Source organism: Camelus bactrianus, chromosome 32, assembly GCF_048773025.1.
Source record: "Camelus bactrianus isolate YW-2024 breed Bactrian camel chromosome 32, ASM4877302v1, whole genome shotgun sequence".
NCBI classification, from domain to species: domain Eukaryota; kingdom Metazoa; phylum Chordata; class Mammalia; order Artiodactyla; family Camelidae; genus Camelus; species Camelus bactrianus.
In genome coordinates this window covers 21,772,668-21,785,956 of record NC_133570.1, presented here as the reverse complement: position 1 = coordinate 21,785,956, position 13,289 = coordinate 21,772,668, and the positions used below count along the sequence as shown (strand labels likewise).

At 43.1% G+C, this 13,289-nt stretch overlaps 1 protein-coding gene across 15 annotated transcripts in view; it reads right to left on the bottom strand.

Annotated features, from left to right (window-relative positions):
* Window positions 1-13,289, bottom strand: part of LOC105069358 (sodium/glucose cotransporter 1) — a 60,510-nt gene that overhangs the window by 5,084 nt on the left and 42,137 nt on the right. For 14 of the 15 annotated variants that reach the window (XM_074355835.1, XM_074355838.1, XM_074355840.1 and 11 more), the window contains 4 exons: window positions 12,814-12,921; window positions 11,489-11,639; window positions 2,399-2,567; window positions 1,177-1,392 (listed from right to left, as the gene is read on the bottom strand). In XM_074355835.1, coding sequence (XP_074211936.1) covers window positions 1,177-1,392; window positions 2,399-2,567; window positions 11,489-11,639; window positions 12,814-12,921 — 644 coding nt within the window. Of the gene's footprint in view, window positions 1-1,176; window positions 1,421-2,398; window positions 2,568-11,488; window positions 11,640-12,813; window positions 12,922-13,289 lie in introns of all 15 variants that reach the window. The other variant, XR_006725060.2, reaches the window with a different exon arrangement.

Here is a 13,289-nt window from a genome sequence, read left to right as displayed (position 1 = left end):
CAGAAGGACCTGGGCTCCGTGCGGTCCCGCCTCCCCTGGTAGCACCCAGTGCGCAGCAGTGCGGTGACCCGCAAGCTCGGTCTCCCACTTCTCCCACCTCCCCTCCCCTCCAGAGTACCCGCACACAGATGGGTAGGAAACACTCAAGCAGGAGGCTGCCTGAGAAGCGGGCAAGACCAAAACGGTGAGACTAAGAGCAGCAGAAAAGAAGTCAGACAAGCTGACCACCTGAGCCGCTGAGCCGCAGAACTCAGGCCCCCTACCCTGCCCCAGCTTCTCAGGTGCTGGGAGCAGAGTCGGGGACACGTGGCGGGTGAGTGCATCCCGGACACTCCTGACTGTCCTCCCCATTCGCCCCATCCCTCTCTAACGAGGCTCTGTGTGCAAGAGAGGAACAAATCACATGGGAACTACTGAGCAGAGAGGTGGCCAGAGGGAGGCCCAGGCTGAGCTGAAGGCCCCTGAGGCTGTCTTCCACGTTTCCAGCTTTCACCCAGACCCCAGGGCACACAGGTCTTATAGACCCACCTACCCTCTGAGCTCCCCTCTCCCTCAACTTGGACATCCAGGACCCTCCCTGCTGCTTTCGGGCTCAGCTAGGTCCCTGTCCTGCTAAACGTATCGGCCATGCCCAAGTAGGTGACAAGGTGGAGCCTAGTCGGGGCCCAGCCTTGCCACTTACAGCTCTGGTATCGTGGACAACCGACTTGAGTTTCTAATATTACAACTGGGGAGACTGACACCTGCCTCCCCAGAGGTCGGAAGTGGCTGTGCTAGGAGAATGAGGCGTGTGTGCGGCCACAGGTCACAGTGCAGCCAGCATCACTGTCCCCTTCCTGCTGGCTTAATCCCCTCCAGGTGGGCCTTGATTACATTAATTCATACTCAGGTTAGCAAACCTAACACTTCAAAGAAAATTTGCATTTTAAAAGCCGAACTTCTCATTCTCAGTGAATACTTAATTGAGGATGGTGAAAAGCTTTTTTGTTCCGTTTTGTTGTTAAGGCAAGGCCCTTTCTGTGTTATTTGCCTATTTTTGACTCATTCATCATCCCCAACCCCCAGCCCTCCCACTTTCGAGGAGAAGGCGGGAAGAATTCGGCCACTTCTCCACAAAGCTCACGGGGAAGCAGGGACTGTGGGCTGACCCCGGAGCATCCTTAAGGCAGCACTTACGTGTTTATCTGGAATCCGGTCTGTGAATAAGGAGATCCCCAGGACAGCGAAGAGGCTGATGGTGAAGAGGATTATGGCAAAATAGAGGTAGTGCACGCTGCAGATGATCAGAGGGCACTTGTCATTTGCCAAGCAGCTCCAGGTCCCATAGGAAAACTCGGACACCATTCGACAGAAGCCAATCAAAAGTCCACTCGTCAGCCCCCAGAAGGCACCCTGCCAAAGGAGGAGCCCCCAGAGTCACCTGGGAGGAAGACGGGGGATGAGACAGGCCACCTGCAGCCTGGCCTCCCGACCAGTCCAGCTCTACAACTGACCTTGTCTTAAGGGCAGAAGCAGAGTGTTAGCACCGTGAGGAGAGGACTCCTCCTCGGGCTGAGCGAGGACCTGAGACGCCTGCATGCTCTCCCAGGTCAGTCAGAGAGCTTGGGAGACACTGGAGGCCCTGTGAGTTAGACGATGAATAGGCATCTCAAAGGTGATGTGTCCAAAGCGGCCTCAGTCTTCCCTGCTGCTGTGACTGGCCCCTCCACCTGCCTGGATGCACAGGCCGAAACCCCGAGAGTCATCCCCAGCCCCTCTCCTCCCATCTTGCCACACCACCGAGCCGTCAGCAGATCCTACCATCATCTCCATGCCCTGACCCCGATCCGGAACCACCATCTGCTCTCACACAGGTGGGCCCTCCACCGCTCTCCAGCTGTCCCCCGAAACATGGACTAGGGAGCCCTGCTTCTGCTGAAGCCCTGACAGCCCGCCCTCAGAAGCAAGTCTCACCTGCCCTAGCTGACCTCACCTGGCTCCGCCCTCTACCCTGGGCGGTCCACTCCAGCCACTTCCTGTGCCTTCTTTTGTGTGTGGGTCCTGCCCACTGTGCTGCCCGCTGGGCCTTTGCACTCGCCCTTCTCTCTGCCTGGATCTCTCCTAGATCACATCCTTCAGGATTCAGGTTCAAGGTCACTTTCTTAGGAGAAATCTTCTCCCACCATCTTGGCTGATGTCCTTGTGTCCCCCTGCCCCCAGCACCTGCCCTGCCAATCTCCACAATCCTTTTTTACTTTTAAACAGCACCACACCAATCTCAGAAGTCTTTATCTGCTCACTGGGTATCATCTGTCTCCTGCAACCAGACAGTCCCATCTTTAAGAATGAGGACTTCACCTTTGTGCTGGAGCTGTACCTGGAGGCTGATTGAGGTGTGGTCACACGAACTCCCACCTACCTGCTCAGTGACTCTCTTGCAAAACATGGCGAGCAGGAAGACAGCAGCAATGGGCGGCGTCAGGTAGCTCAGAACTGCCTGCGTGTATTCAAACAGTTGTTCCTTGTTAGCCACCTGTATAGCAGGCACCCAGGCAATGGAGACAGCGAGTAAGACTATAACAAAAAACCTGTAAGTTAAATCAAAAGTCAGTGGTAATTTGAAGAGTTTTTTTTCTTTTTAATAAAGTATCTACAAGCCATAAACTATTACCTAGACTTTTTTTAAAAACTGAAACATAGTCAGTTTACAATGTGTCAGTTTCTGGTGTACAGCATTATGTTTCAGTCACACATAAGCACATATATATTCGTTTTCATGTTTATTTTCATTACAGGTTACTACAAGGTATTGAATATAGTTCCCTGTGCTATATGGAAGAAACCTGTTGCTTATTTTATATATACTAATTAATATTTGCAAATCTTGAACTCCCAATTTATCCCTACTCACCCCTTTTCCCCCGGTAACCAACCACAAGACTGTTTACTATGTCTGTGAGTCTGTTTCTGTTTTGTAGATGACTTCATTAGTGTCTTCTTTTTTTAGATTCCACGTATGAATGGCATTATTTTATTTTTCTTTTTTTAAGGCTGATTAGTATTCCATTGTACAAATACACCACAACTTCTTTATCCAGTCATCTGTCCATGGACACTTAGGTTGTTTCCACATCTTGGCTACTGTAAATAGTGCTGCTGTGAACATTGGGGCGCATGTATTTTCTCAAATTAAGAGTTCCCTCTGAATATATGCCCAGGGGTTGGATTACTGGATCATATGGTAAGTCTATTTTTTAGTTTCTGGAGGACTCTCCATACTGTTTTCCACAACGGCTGCACCAACTGCATACCACCAACAGTGTAGGAGGGTTCCCTTTTCTCCACACCCTCTCCAGCAATTGTTTGTGGACCTTTTACAGATGGCCATTCTGACTGATGTGAGGTGATAACCTCATTGTAGTTTTGATTTGCATTTCTCTTATAATTAGCAATATTGAGCATTTTTTTTCATGCCTATTGGCCATTGGTATGCCTTCTTTGGAGAATTGCTTCTTTAGGTCTTCTGCCCATTTTCGGATTGGGTTATTTGCTTTTTGTTATTCAGTTGTATGAGCTATTTGTATATTCTGAAATTAAGTCCTTGTCAGCTGAATCATTTGCAAATATTTCCTCCCATTCCAAAGGTTGTCATTTTGTTTTACTTATGGTTTCCTTTGCTGTGCAAAAGCTTATAAGTTTAATTAGGTCCCATTTGTTTATTTTTGTTATTAGCTAGTTTTAATTGTTCCTTAGGTTAGATTCAGGGCCCACTCATCAGTGTGGCAGAGGAAATATCATACCCCTAAACACTAACAGAACTGACCATAGGGCTGCAGGCAAAACCCTTCAACTGCTGGACAAATAAAACTGAGTGTCCATTTGCCTGTTACTGGATCATGGGTAGATTCTCACCACAGCTGGATGGTGTGTTTGAGGTGGTCATGCTGAAAATACATAATACATAGAAAGTATTCATTTCTTGAGGAGTAATACATTTCTAAAAACTTCATATGATTACAGTATCTGATTTTAAAGATTTGTATAAACTCCCCTTAAGCCCTTGGCTGTGCACATGGGGAAGAATTTCCAAATAGTCCACCAACTAGCAACTGCTGGAAGGCAGAAAAAGCTGAGCAAAGATTTCCTTGGCTGCCTATAGCAGGGGAGACAGAAACTGGAGTCTGAATCTCATCAAGTTAGAGGGCCTAGGTACCATTTCAGGCGTCTCACTGAAACCCCCCAAGGGCCATGCCTTAGAAGCACAGGCTGTATCCCAGGACTAAGAATTTGTGATAAAACTAGACCAAAACTGAAACAGAGACACCCTAACAAAGTATAAGAAACCAGGCCTCCGCAAGTTTAAGGGGATCAGCTAGTAATTTACCTGCATGCTAAAACAAAAACCAATATTCTTCAGAGGAATGTGATCGAGAATTTCTATAACGTATGACCTACAATGTTCAGTATATAACAAAATTTTCAAGATATGTGAAGAGATAAGAAATGCAACCCATGGTCAAGAGAGAAAGCAATCTATAGAAACTGACCCCAAGGGCTCAAAGACTTCAAAGCAGTGACTACAGTTATCTTAAAGGATTTAAAGAAAATGATACTTATGAGGGAACAGACAGGAAATCAACAAAAAACTGGACATTCAAAAAAAAAATTTGAAAAGGAACCAAATAGAAATTCCAGAACTGAAATTTCAATAAATGAAATGAAAGATTCACTGGTTGGCCTTAAGAGTAGATTGGAAAAGAAAAAAGAGCCAATAAACCTAAAGGAAGAGTGATAGAAATCTAAATGGAAGAACACAGAGAAAAAATTTTTTTAAGTAAACAGAACCCCAGCGATCTGTGGGACAATATCAAAAGAGCCAGTATGTGTGTAAGTAGAGTCACAAAAAATATGGGGGATGGAACAGACAAATACGCAGAGAAATAATGGTCAACAATTTTCCAAATTTGGTGAAAACCAATAATTTACAGATTTAGAAGTTCAGCAAAGCCCAATCAGGATAAACACACACACAAACACACCCTTAAGCACATCATAATAAAACTGTTGAAAACCAAAAATGAATGGAAAATCTTGAAGACCAGGAAAAAAGGTACATTACACACAGAGAGCAGTACTATGAATTATTGATGATTTCTCATCAGAAACAAGAGGACAGAAGAGAATGGAAGACTGTACTTAAAATTTTTAAAAAAACCCAAAAAACAAAAAAAACCTTTCAACCCAGAATTCTGCATCCAGCAAAAAAATTCTTCAAAAATAAAGATGAAATAAAAATATTTTCCAATAAACAAAAACTGAGAGAATCTTTTACTGACAGACCTGCATCACAAGACAAACTGAAGTTCTTTAGGGTGAAGGGAAATGACACAGATGGAAACTCAAACCTGAAAGAAGGGATGACGAGCACCAAGAAAGTAAAACATAAGATGCTACCTACAGTGTCTCATTTTCATTTCTCTAAAAGGCAATTGGCTGCTTAAAGCAAAAAATTGTATCACTCTCATCTGTACTGTGGGATTTATAGTGGATGTAGATGTAAAAATATGAGAAACATAACATGAAGGATGAAAGGGGAAAATGGCATATACTCTTGCAAAGAGCTCACATTTTACATAAAATGATACAGTATTAACTGTAAGTAGACTAAGATAGGTTAATAATGCCTAGTATAATGCCTGAAACAACCAGAAGAAATTAAAATAAAATATAGAAACTATTTCCAGCCTTGTTAATAATTACACTAAGTGAAAGTGAACTTAGCACTCAAATTATAAAGGCAGAGATTGTCAGATTAGATTAAAAAATCAAAATGCAACTGTATGTGCTCTACAAGGGACTCACTTCAAACATATTTATAGTCTGAAAGTAAAAGATGTTATAAACACTAAGCATAAGAAAGCTGGTATGGCCTGTATTGGTAATGAAGCAAACCTCAAGACAAGAAGTATTAGCAGAGATAAAAAGGGCGATTTCATAATGATGAAAAAGTTAATTCCTCAGGAAACCGTAACCAGCATAAATGCACCTAATACCAGAACTTGACTATATATGAAGCAAAAAACCCTGAAAGAACCATAAGACAGAAACAGAAAACTACATAACCACAACTGAAGCTTCTATTAGACAAAAATTAAGAAAGAATACAAAAATATCAAAAAATTTCAAAAGATTAAAGTCTCATAGTGTATATCTTTGGATCACAGTGGTAGTAAATTAAAAATCAATAACAATAAAAGAATTAAGAAAGTACCAAATACTTGGAAATTGAAAAGCACACTTTTAAATAATCCATGAACAAAGAAAAAAATCACGAGGAAATTAAGAAATACTTTGAACTAACTGAAAATGAAGACAGAACTTATCAAAATTTGCAGGATGCAGCTAAAGCAAGCGGAAATTTGTAGTTTTAAGTGGTGATCATAAAACATCAGAAAGGTTTTAAACCAACAATATGAATTTCCACTTTAAGAAGCTAAAAAAAGAAAAAGAAAACCAGGGTAAATCCAAAGTAAATAGACAAAAGGAAACAAAAATAGAAATCAATGGGGAAAAAACACAAAAAACAGAGGCATCAACAAATCCAAAAGTTGGTCCTTTGGAAAGATTTATTAAAATGGATAATCCTCTAGGTAGGTTTGCTCAAGAGAAAAAGAAACCTCCCTACATATTAGCATTACTAGAGATTCTACAGACACTGGAAAGATAATAAGGTAAATGTATGGGAGGTGCTTGAAGCCACTGCAGCGAGGATGCTTCTGAACATTCTGCTCACTGGTATGCCAGGGCTGGTGCTCACTGGTACCCCACGCTAGGTGAAACACATTAATTGGGTGATTTGGCTCAAGGAGTGTGATCACCAGGCATCAGGGAGTCTGGTCAGATGGCTTCTTCCAAGAGCACGCCAAAACACGCACCGGTGATGGCACAAATCCTGCAGGACATGGGGATCACAGAACATGAGCCAGAAGTTATAAATCAGATGTTGGAATCTGCTTTCTGATATACGTGAACACAATTTTTTAAAATTTAAAAACATTTTATTCTTCTTTATAGGAAGGTAATTAGGTTTATTTATTAATTTTTAGTGAAGATACTGGGAATTGAACTCAGGACCTCATGCATGCTAAGCAGGCACTCTACCACTGAGCTATATATACTCCCCACTTGAACACAATTCTTGATGATGCAAAAATTTCTTTAAGACATGCTAAGAAAGCTACTGTTCATGCAGATGATATGTAGTTGGTAATCCAGTGTCATGCCAACCACTTTTTCTTATAAAAACTTTACTGTTTCACCTTTCACATTCAGATACACAGTCCATCTGAAATGGAATTTTGTGTATAGTTAGTCAGTATTATTTTTATAATGAATACCCAAATTACCTAGTACCACTTACTGAAAATCCTTCCCCCCTATCATTTTCTCCACTGTTCACCTGTTCACCTTTTCCTGTATTCTGTATTATGTTCCACTGATTTGACTACATTTGCACTAAAACCACACTGTCTAATTAGAATTGCTTCACAGTAGATACTGATCTCTGCTCGCTTAAATCCTCCAGCTTCGTTCAGCTTTAAGAATTGCCTTGGATATTCTTTGCTCTTTGCATTTCTGTATTAATTTTAGAACTGGTTTGTCAATTTTTACATGCACACAAAAAAGTTCCTGCATTTTGATTGGGATTGCTCTGAATATGGAGAGAAGAAGCATCTTGTCAACACCGAATCTCCTAATTCACCAGTGTGGTATATTCCTGTTACACTAGGTCTCCTTCACTTCTCTTGATAATGCTTTGCAATTTTCAGCAATTTTCTCAAATCTTTTGTGAGATTTATTCCTAGGTATCTGATATGGTTTAATGATACTCTAAATGGTAATGTGTGTAATGTGTAATGCATAAAGTATGATTAATTCTTGTATTTGACCTTGTATCAGTCTTGTTAAACTAAACCCACGTTGAAATTTTAACAGTTTGTCTATAACGTCTTTTATGATGATGCATTTCTTCCACTTCTATCCTTATGTCATTTGTGTCCTGTTCTCACATTTTTACAGAGCAGCACTCCCAGTACAGTGTGGAGGAAAGCGGCTAGAGTGGACGTGTGTGTCTAATTCTCAGTCTCAAGGGAAAAGATTTTCACGTATAAACATTAAGCATGATAAATGTTACAGGTTTTTAAATATGTGTTTAAAAGTCAGAGTAAAGAAGTTCCTTTAAATTCTCTAATTTGCTAAGATAAAAAAATAGGTACTGAAAAGTTTACAGGGTTTTTATCTGCTGTGAATACTATATCATTTGCTCCTGTGTTCAGTTAGTGCGGTCAAGAACACTGACTGATTTTTGAATAAAGAACCGTTCTTGCATTCCTGAAATACACTCCAGATGGTCACGGTGTATTATTCTTTTTATTTGTTGTTGGACCTGATTTGCTACTATTTTGTTAAAATTTTCTTCATCTTTTCATGGTATGTATTTTCCCATTTTTTTTTTTTTAGCCTTCCTCAATCTTAAAGAAGAGACAAGTTTCAGGATACAAAACTAACACAAAAATCAGTACTGTTTCTATATACTAACAATGAATTATCTGAAAAAGAAATAAAATAATCCCAGTTACAAGAGCATCAAAATCAATAAAACACTTAGGAATAAATTTAACCAAGGAGATAAAAGATCTCTACACTGCCTATAAGACATTGATATAATAAATTGAAGAAGACACAAATAAACAGAAAGATATCTTGTGTTCATGAATTAGATGAATTAATACTGTTAAAATGTTCACACTACTCAAAGCCATCTATCGAGTCAATGCAACCCTTATCAAGAAATCTCTGTACCCCCATGCTCACGGCAGCATTATTCACAGTAGCCAAGACACAGAAACAACCTAAGTGTTTATTAACAGATGAATGGATAAAGAAGATGTGGTATACATACTCAATGGAATATTACTCAGCCACAAAAAAGAAGGAAATCCTCCCATTTGTGACAACATGGACGAACCTTTAGGGCATTATACTAAGTGAAATAAGTCAGACAGAGAAAGACAAATATGGTCTCACTTATTGTAGAATCTAAAAAAAGCCCGAGTTCATGGAAACAGAGAGCAGACCGGTGGCCATCTGAGGTGGGGAGTAAGGGTAGGGGAGAGGGGTGAAGGTGGTCAAAGGGTACAAACTGTCAGTCTCAAGGTAGGTTCTGGGAGGGGGAAGGTAAGCAGGGTAACTGTAACTGACCACACTTGACTCCCGTCTCCCGGGACACTGCCGTAGGTTTTCCCTCCACGTGTTGTAAATCGCACGGACTTTTCTCTCGTTGGTATCAACACTCCCTGATTCCATTTCCCACATGCTTACCTTTCTGGTGCTGTTTGTCCTTCTCTGAAGGTCAGCTCTTTGATCCGGGTTATTTTCCTGTAGCCTGAAGAACGTCCTTTAGTATTTCTTATGAAATTCTAATGTAACAGAACTGAAATGTAATGAAAGTGAAATTCCACTGTAGCAAGTTCTCTCAACTTGCATTTATTAGAACAGACATTTGTTTCACCTTCACTTAGGAGGCTTTTTTGATGGGCACTGAATTCCAGGTGGGCAGTTTTTTCAAGCACTTTAAGATGTCATTCCGCTGTTTTCTGGATTTTAGATTCTGTTGAAAATTCTGCTGTCAGTCTCCGTGTTGCTCTTTTGAAGGAAATGTGGTTATTTCCCTCTGGCTGCTCTAAAGGTCTGCTTGATCTTCAGTCCTCAGTAGTATTGCTACCACGTGGTCTGGGCATGCTCACCTTTGTGTTTTTCCTGTCTCCCATTTGTGGGATTTCTTCATCTCTGGATAATTGTCCAGATAACAATTCTAGGCCATTTTCTTTGCAGAATCGCTTCTCCAATTACACGTGCATAGTTCCAATGTTCCAGTCACAAGTGTGTTATTCTTCCGTGTCTGTGTGTCCCTTCTTCCCTGTGTGCTTCAGTTTGCATGTTGTTGACGGATTCATTTCCACGCCACTATGTCTTCTGCGACAGCCAATTAGTTGTTGTTAACCCATCCACTGAGTTTTTAACTTCAGATATTTATTTTCCAATTCCAGAAAAAGCTTCTCATTTCTATAAATTCTAATTCTCTGGAGAAATTCCCAATTCTTTTCGTCTACTTTATACACCTTCCCCTCAGCTTTCTTGTACATATTAATCATGGTTATTTCAAAGTCCTTGTCTGCCGACCTCACCTGTGGGTCTACTTCTCCATATATGACGTATTTTACTTTATATATATATTAGTATAAATACAGTGGTAAGGGGGACATTCTTGCCTTGTTCCTTCCTAGTTCCATTAGGAGTGATCTTGGCTTTTCAGGTGATAAGGATATGTTTAATCATGTTGAAAAGTACCTATTTTACCAAATACCTTTTCATCATCTGGATATATTTGATGTTTCTCTTCTAATCTATTAACATGGTGAATTAATTAGTACATTTCCTAATATTGAACCATCCTTGTATTTCCGGACAACAATCACAGTTGGTAATGAGATGACATTCTTTTAACATCCTTTTAGTATATTGTTGGATATGTGTCTAATATTTTATTTACAATTTTTACATTGGTATTTTAAAGTGAGATTAGTCTTCAGTTTTAATCTTTTTTTTTGCGCTGTATTTGTTAGGTTTTGGCATCAATATTTTGAACTTTATAAAATGAATTTAAGTCTTCCTTTTCCCCCTATGTTCTATGACACTTTAAATAAAACTAGTATCTGTTTCTCAAAGTTCCTGAGAAAAGTGTTTTTTAAACAATGGAATGCTAACAAAGTGCACCAGGAAACTTCACTGCAGGGGTTAGGCAGGTGAAACAGACGGCTCTGTGCGCCCGCTAAGGGATGAAGGAAACATTTTAGGCATGACACAGGCCACATTCAAAGTGTGTGGGCCACAAGTAGTCCACGGGCAGCCAGCGTGAAACCCTACGGAATGATGGCGGCCCACGTTGACACGTTCATATCCCTGCCCTGTGCCTAGCACATGTGGCCTCCTGGTTAAAGATGGGGCCCTGATATGGATGTGTTCTGCTTACCATGTGATCTCAGACAGACCAAGTCCCTTCTCTGAGCCACTTTCCCCTCATTTGCACAGTGAGAATAAAGACTAAAACTTACCTTTAAAAGCTGTCAAGAGGACTGAATGAGGTAGTGAGACAATGTATATAAACTTCCTCACAAAGACTAGTTTGGGGGGTACATTAATACACTATGCCCGTTTCTATCATTGTGACTATTCATTTTTTCCCAAATGGAAACAATTTTCTTTGTGATTATAAAAGCAATACATCTTCACAGCAAAACTGCAACAGACAAAAAGAAACCACCACCATGCTGTACACAGACAGGGGAACTCTGTATGCAGCATTAGTGCCTCCGTTTTCTGCATAACGGCACACTGTGGGCATCTTTCACTGAGAGCAGTAACTCATGCGATTAGAGGCATCCTTCACCTTCCTGTTATCATGAGCTCCTTCTCAGTGGCTGTCGGCCGCATCTGGGTATAGATGTCCATTGTGAACACGGCGCTGGCACCGCTGAAAACAGACGTCAGGGAGGACATGAGAGAGGCCCATAGAGCAGACACCATCAAGCCTTGAACACCTGGAAAAGAAGGACCCTTTCTGGGCATCCAGCTTGCTGGCCACGCCAGGAGGTACCTGAGGCCTGAAGGACTTTCCCACACGCTGACTTTGCTGGAATGGAGGCCCCTCTGAGACAGATCAGTGCATCACACCTGTCCTCGCTTGGTGATGTGCCTACTGTGTCTTTACATAATGGAAAGGAGCAGCTACTTGGGCCAAAAATCTCTTCAGGCATTCGCCTGATGGCCCCCTGCAGCCTGGCAAGTGGACACACTGCCGCCCCTTTCACAGAGGAGGACCCCGAGGCTCGAGAGGATCCAGACCACAGCAAGTGATGCGGCTCCTTGTGCCTCAGTGTCCCCATCCGTGAAGTAGGTATGAAAGTGCCTACCACACAGGGCTGCTGTTAAGATTAAGGTACAGTGAGAACACGGGGTAACCCAGCGCCCAGCACAGAGCAAGCGCTCAGCAAGCATTAGCTACAAACATGATAATCCAGGGCTTTACCTGAAAGGCCACTAAGCGGCAGGGACCGTGCCCTGCCGAGGGACCTCCGTGTGTGGTTGGGACAGCCTGAGGCTCACTGGGCTGCACTGGAGGCTGCTGCAGCAAGGCCCCGCTGCACTCGGGGGCTACTCGGGCCAGGCCTTGCTTCAGCGTCCCATGGCCCTGGGCCACAGCCTGGGGCGCCTGAAGACAGGCTCAGCTGGTGAAACTGGAAAGCCTCCTTCCTGACTGTGGGATGTCAGGGTTTCCCTCCCTTGCAGTCCATCCACATCGTATTTTATGGAACTGTCTCAACACTGCTCGCCTGATTCACACAGCTAACGTGGAATTTGTAAAAAGAACTGTACTATTCATTTGGCCATTTCTGTGGGGTGTGGGGAAGCAGGTGAGATGAAAGCTGTCTCCCTGCCCATCCCACTGGATGGAGCCTCACCTCCACACGCCCACAGGGCAGAACAACACCGAGCACCGACCCACGGAACCAGGGAGCCAGGGTGGGGCTGAGTGAGGAGGGATCAGTGCAGAGGCTGTGCCCGGGAGACGGAGGAGGATGGATGCAGAGGAGGCCAGCAAGGCTCCCTGGACACCCCGAGGGCCCTCCCTCCTGAGCCTACGCTTCCGCCGGCACACAGGCGCCGTTACTCCTGACTCAGCTCACAGCCCTGTACAGCTGGTCCGTGCCTCACCTTTGGGCAGCAGCTCCACCACCAGCACGGGGTAGGCCATGGGGCTGCAGCCGGTGCTGAAACCACAGTACTCTTCACACTCTGAGGGCACCACACAGGCCACTTTATCTGCAGAGAGAGACAACGGTCACCCCTGTGCACTGGCTGCTGAGCTCTGACATCTGAGATCGGAGAACAGGGAAGCAAATCGTGTGTGGATGTCAGATTTGTGGTCTCCAATTCAGGAGCGTGGGGTGGAGGTCAGGGCTGAGAGTCAGGCCAGGGGAGTCTGGTGGCCGGTGCTTCGGCCAGTTCACCGCCTGACCCCACAGCAAGTCCCGTGACCTCAACAAGACTTTCAATGATCCCAGCTGGTGTCAGGGAAGCAAATGGTTATTTATCCACATAGTGACATGTGATCTTACTGGGGTGTTATTTCAGAGTATTTGGGAAGAAATTTTGGACAAAGGGAAGTAAAGGAAGTGAATGTGGTATGT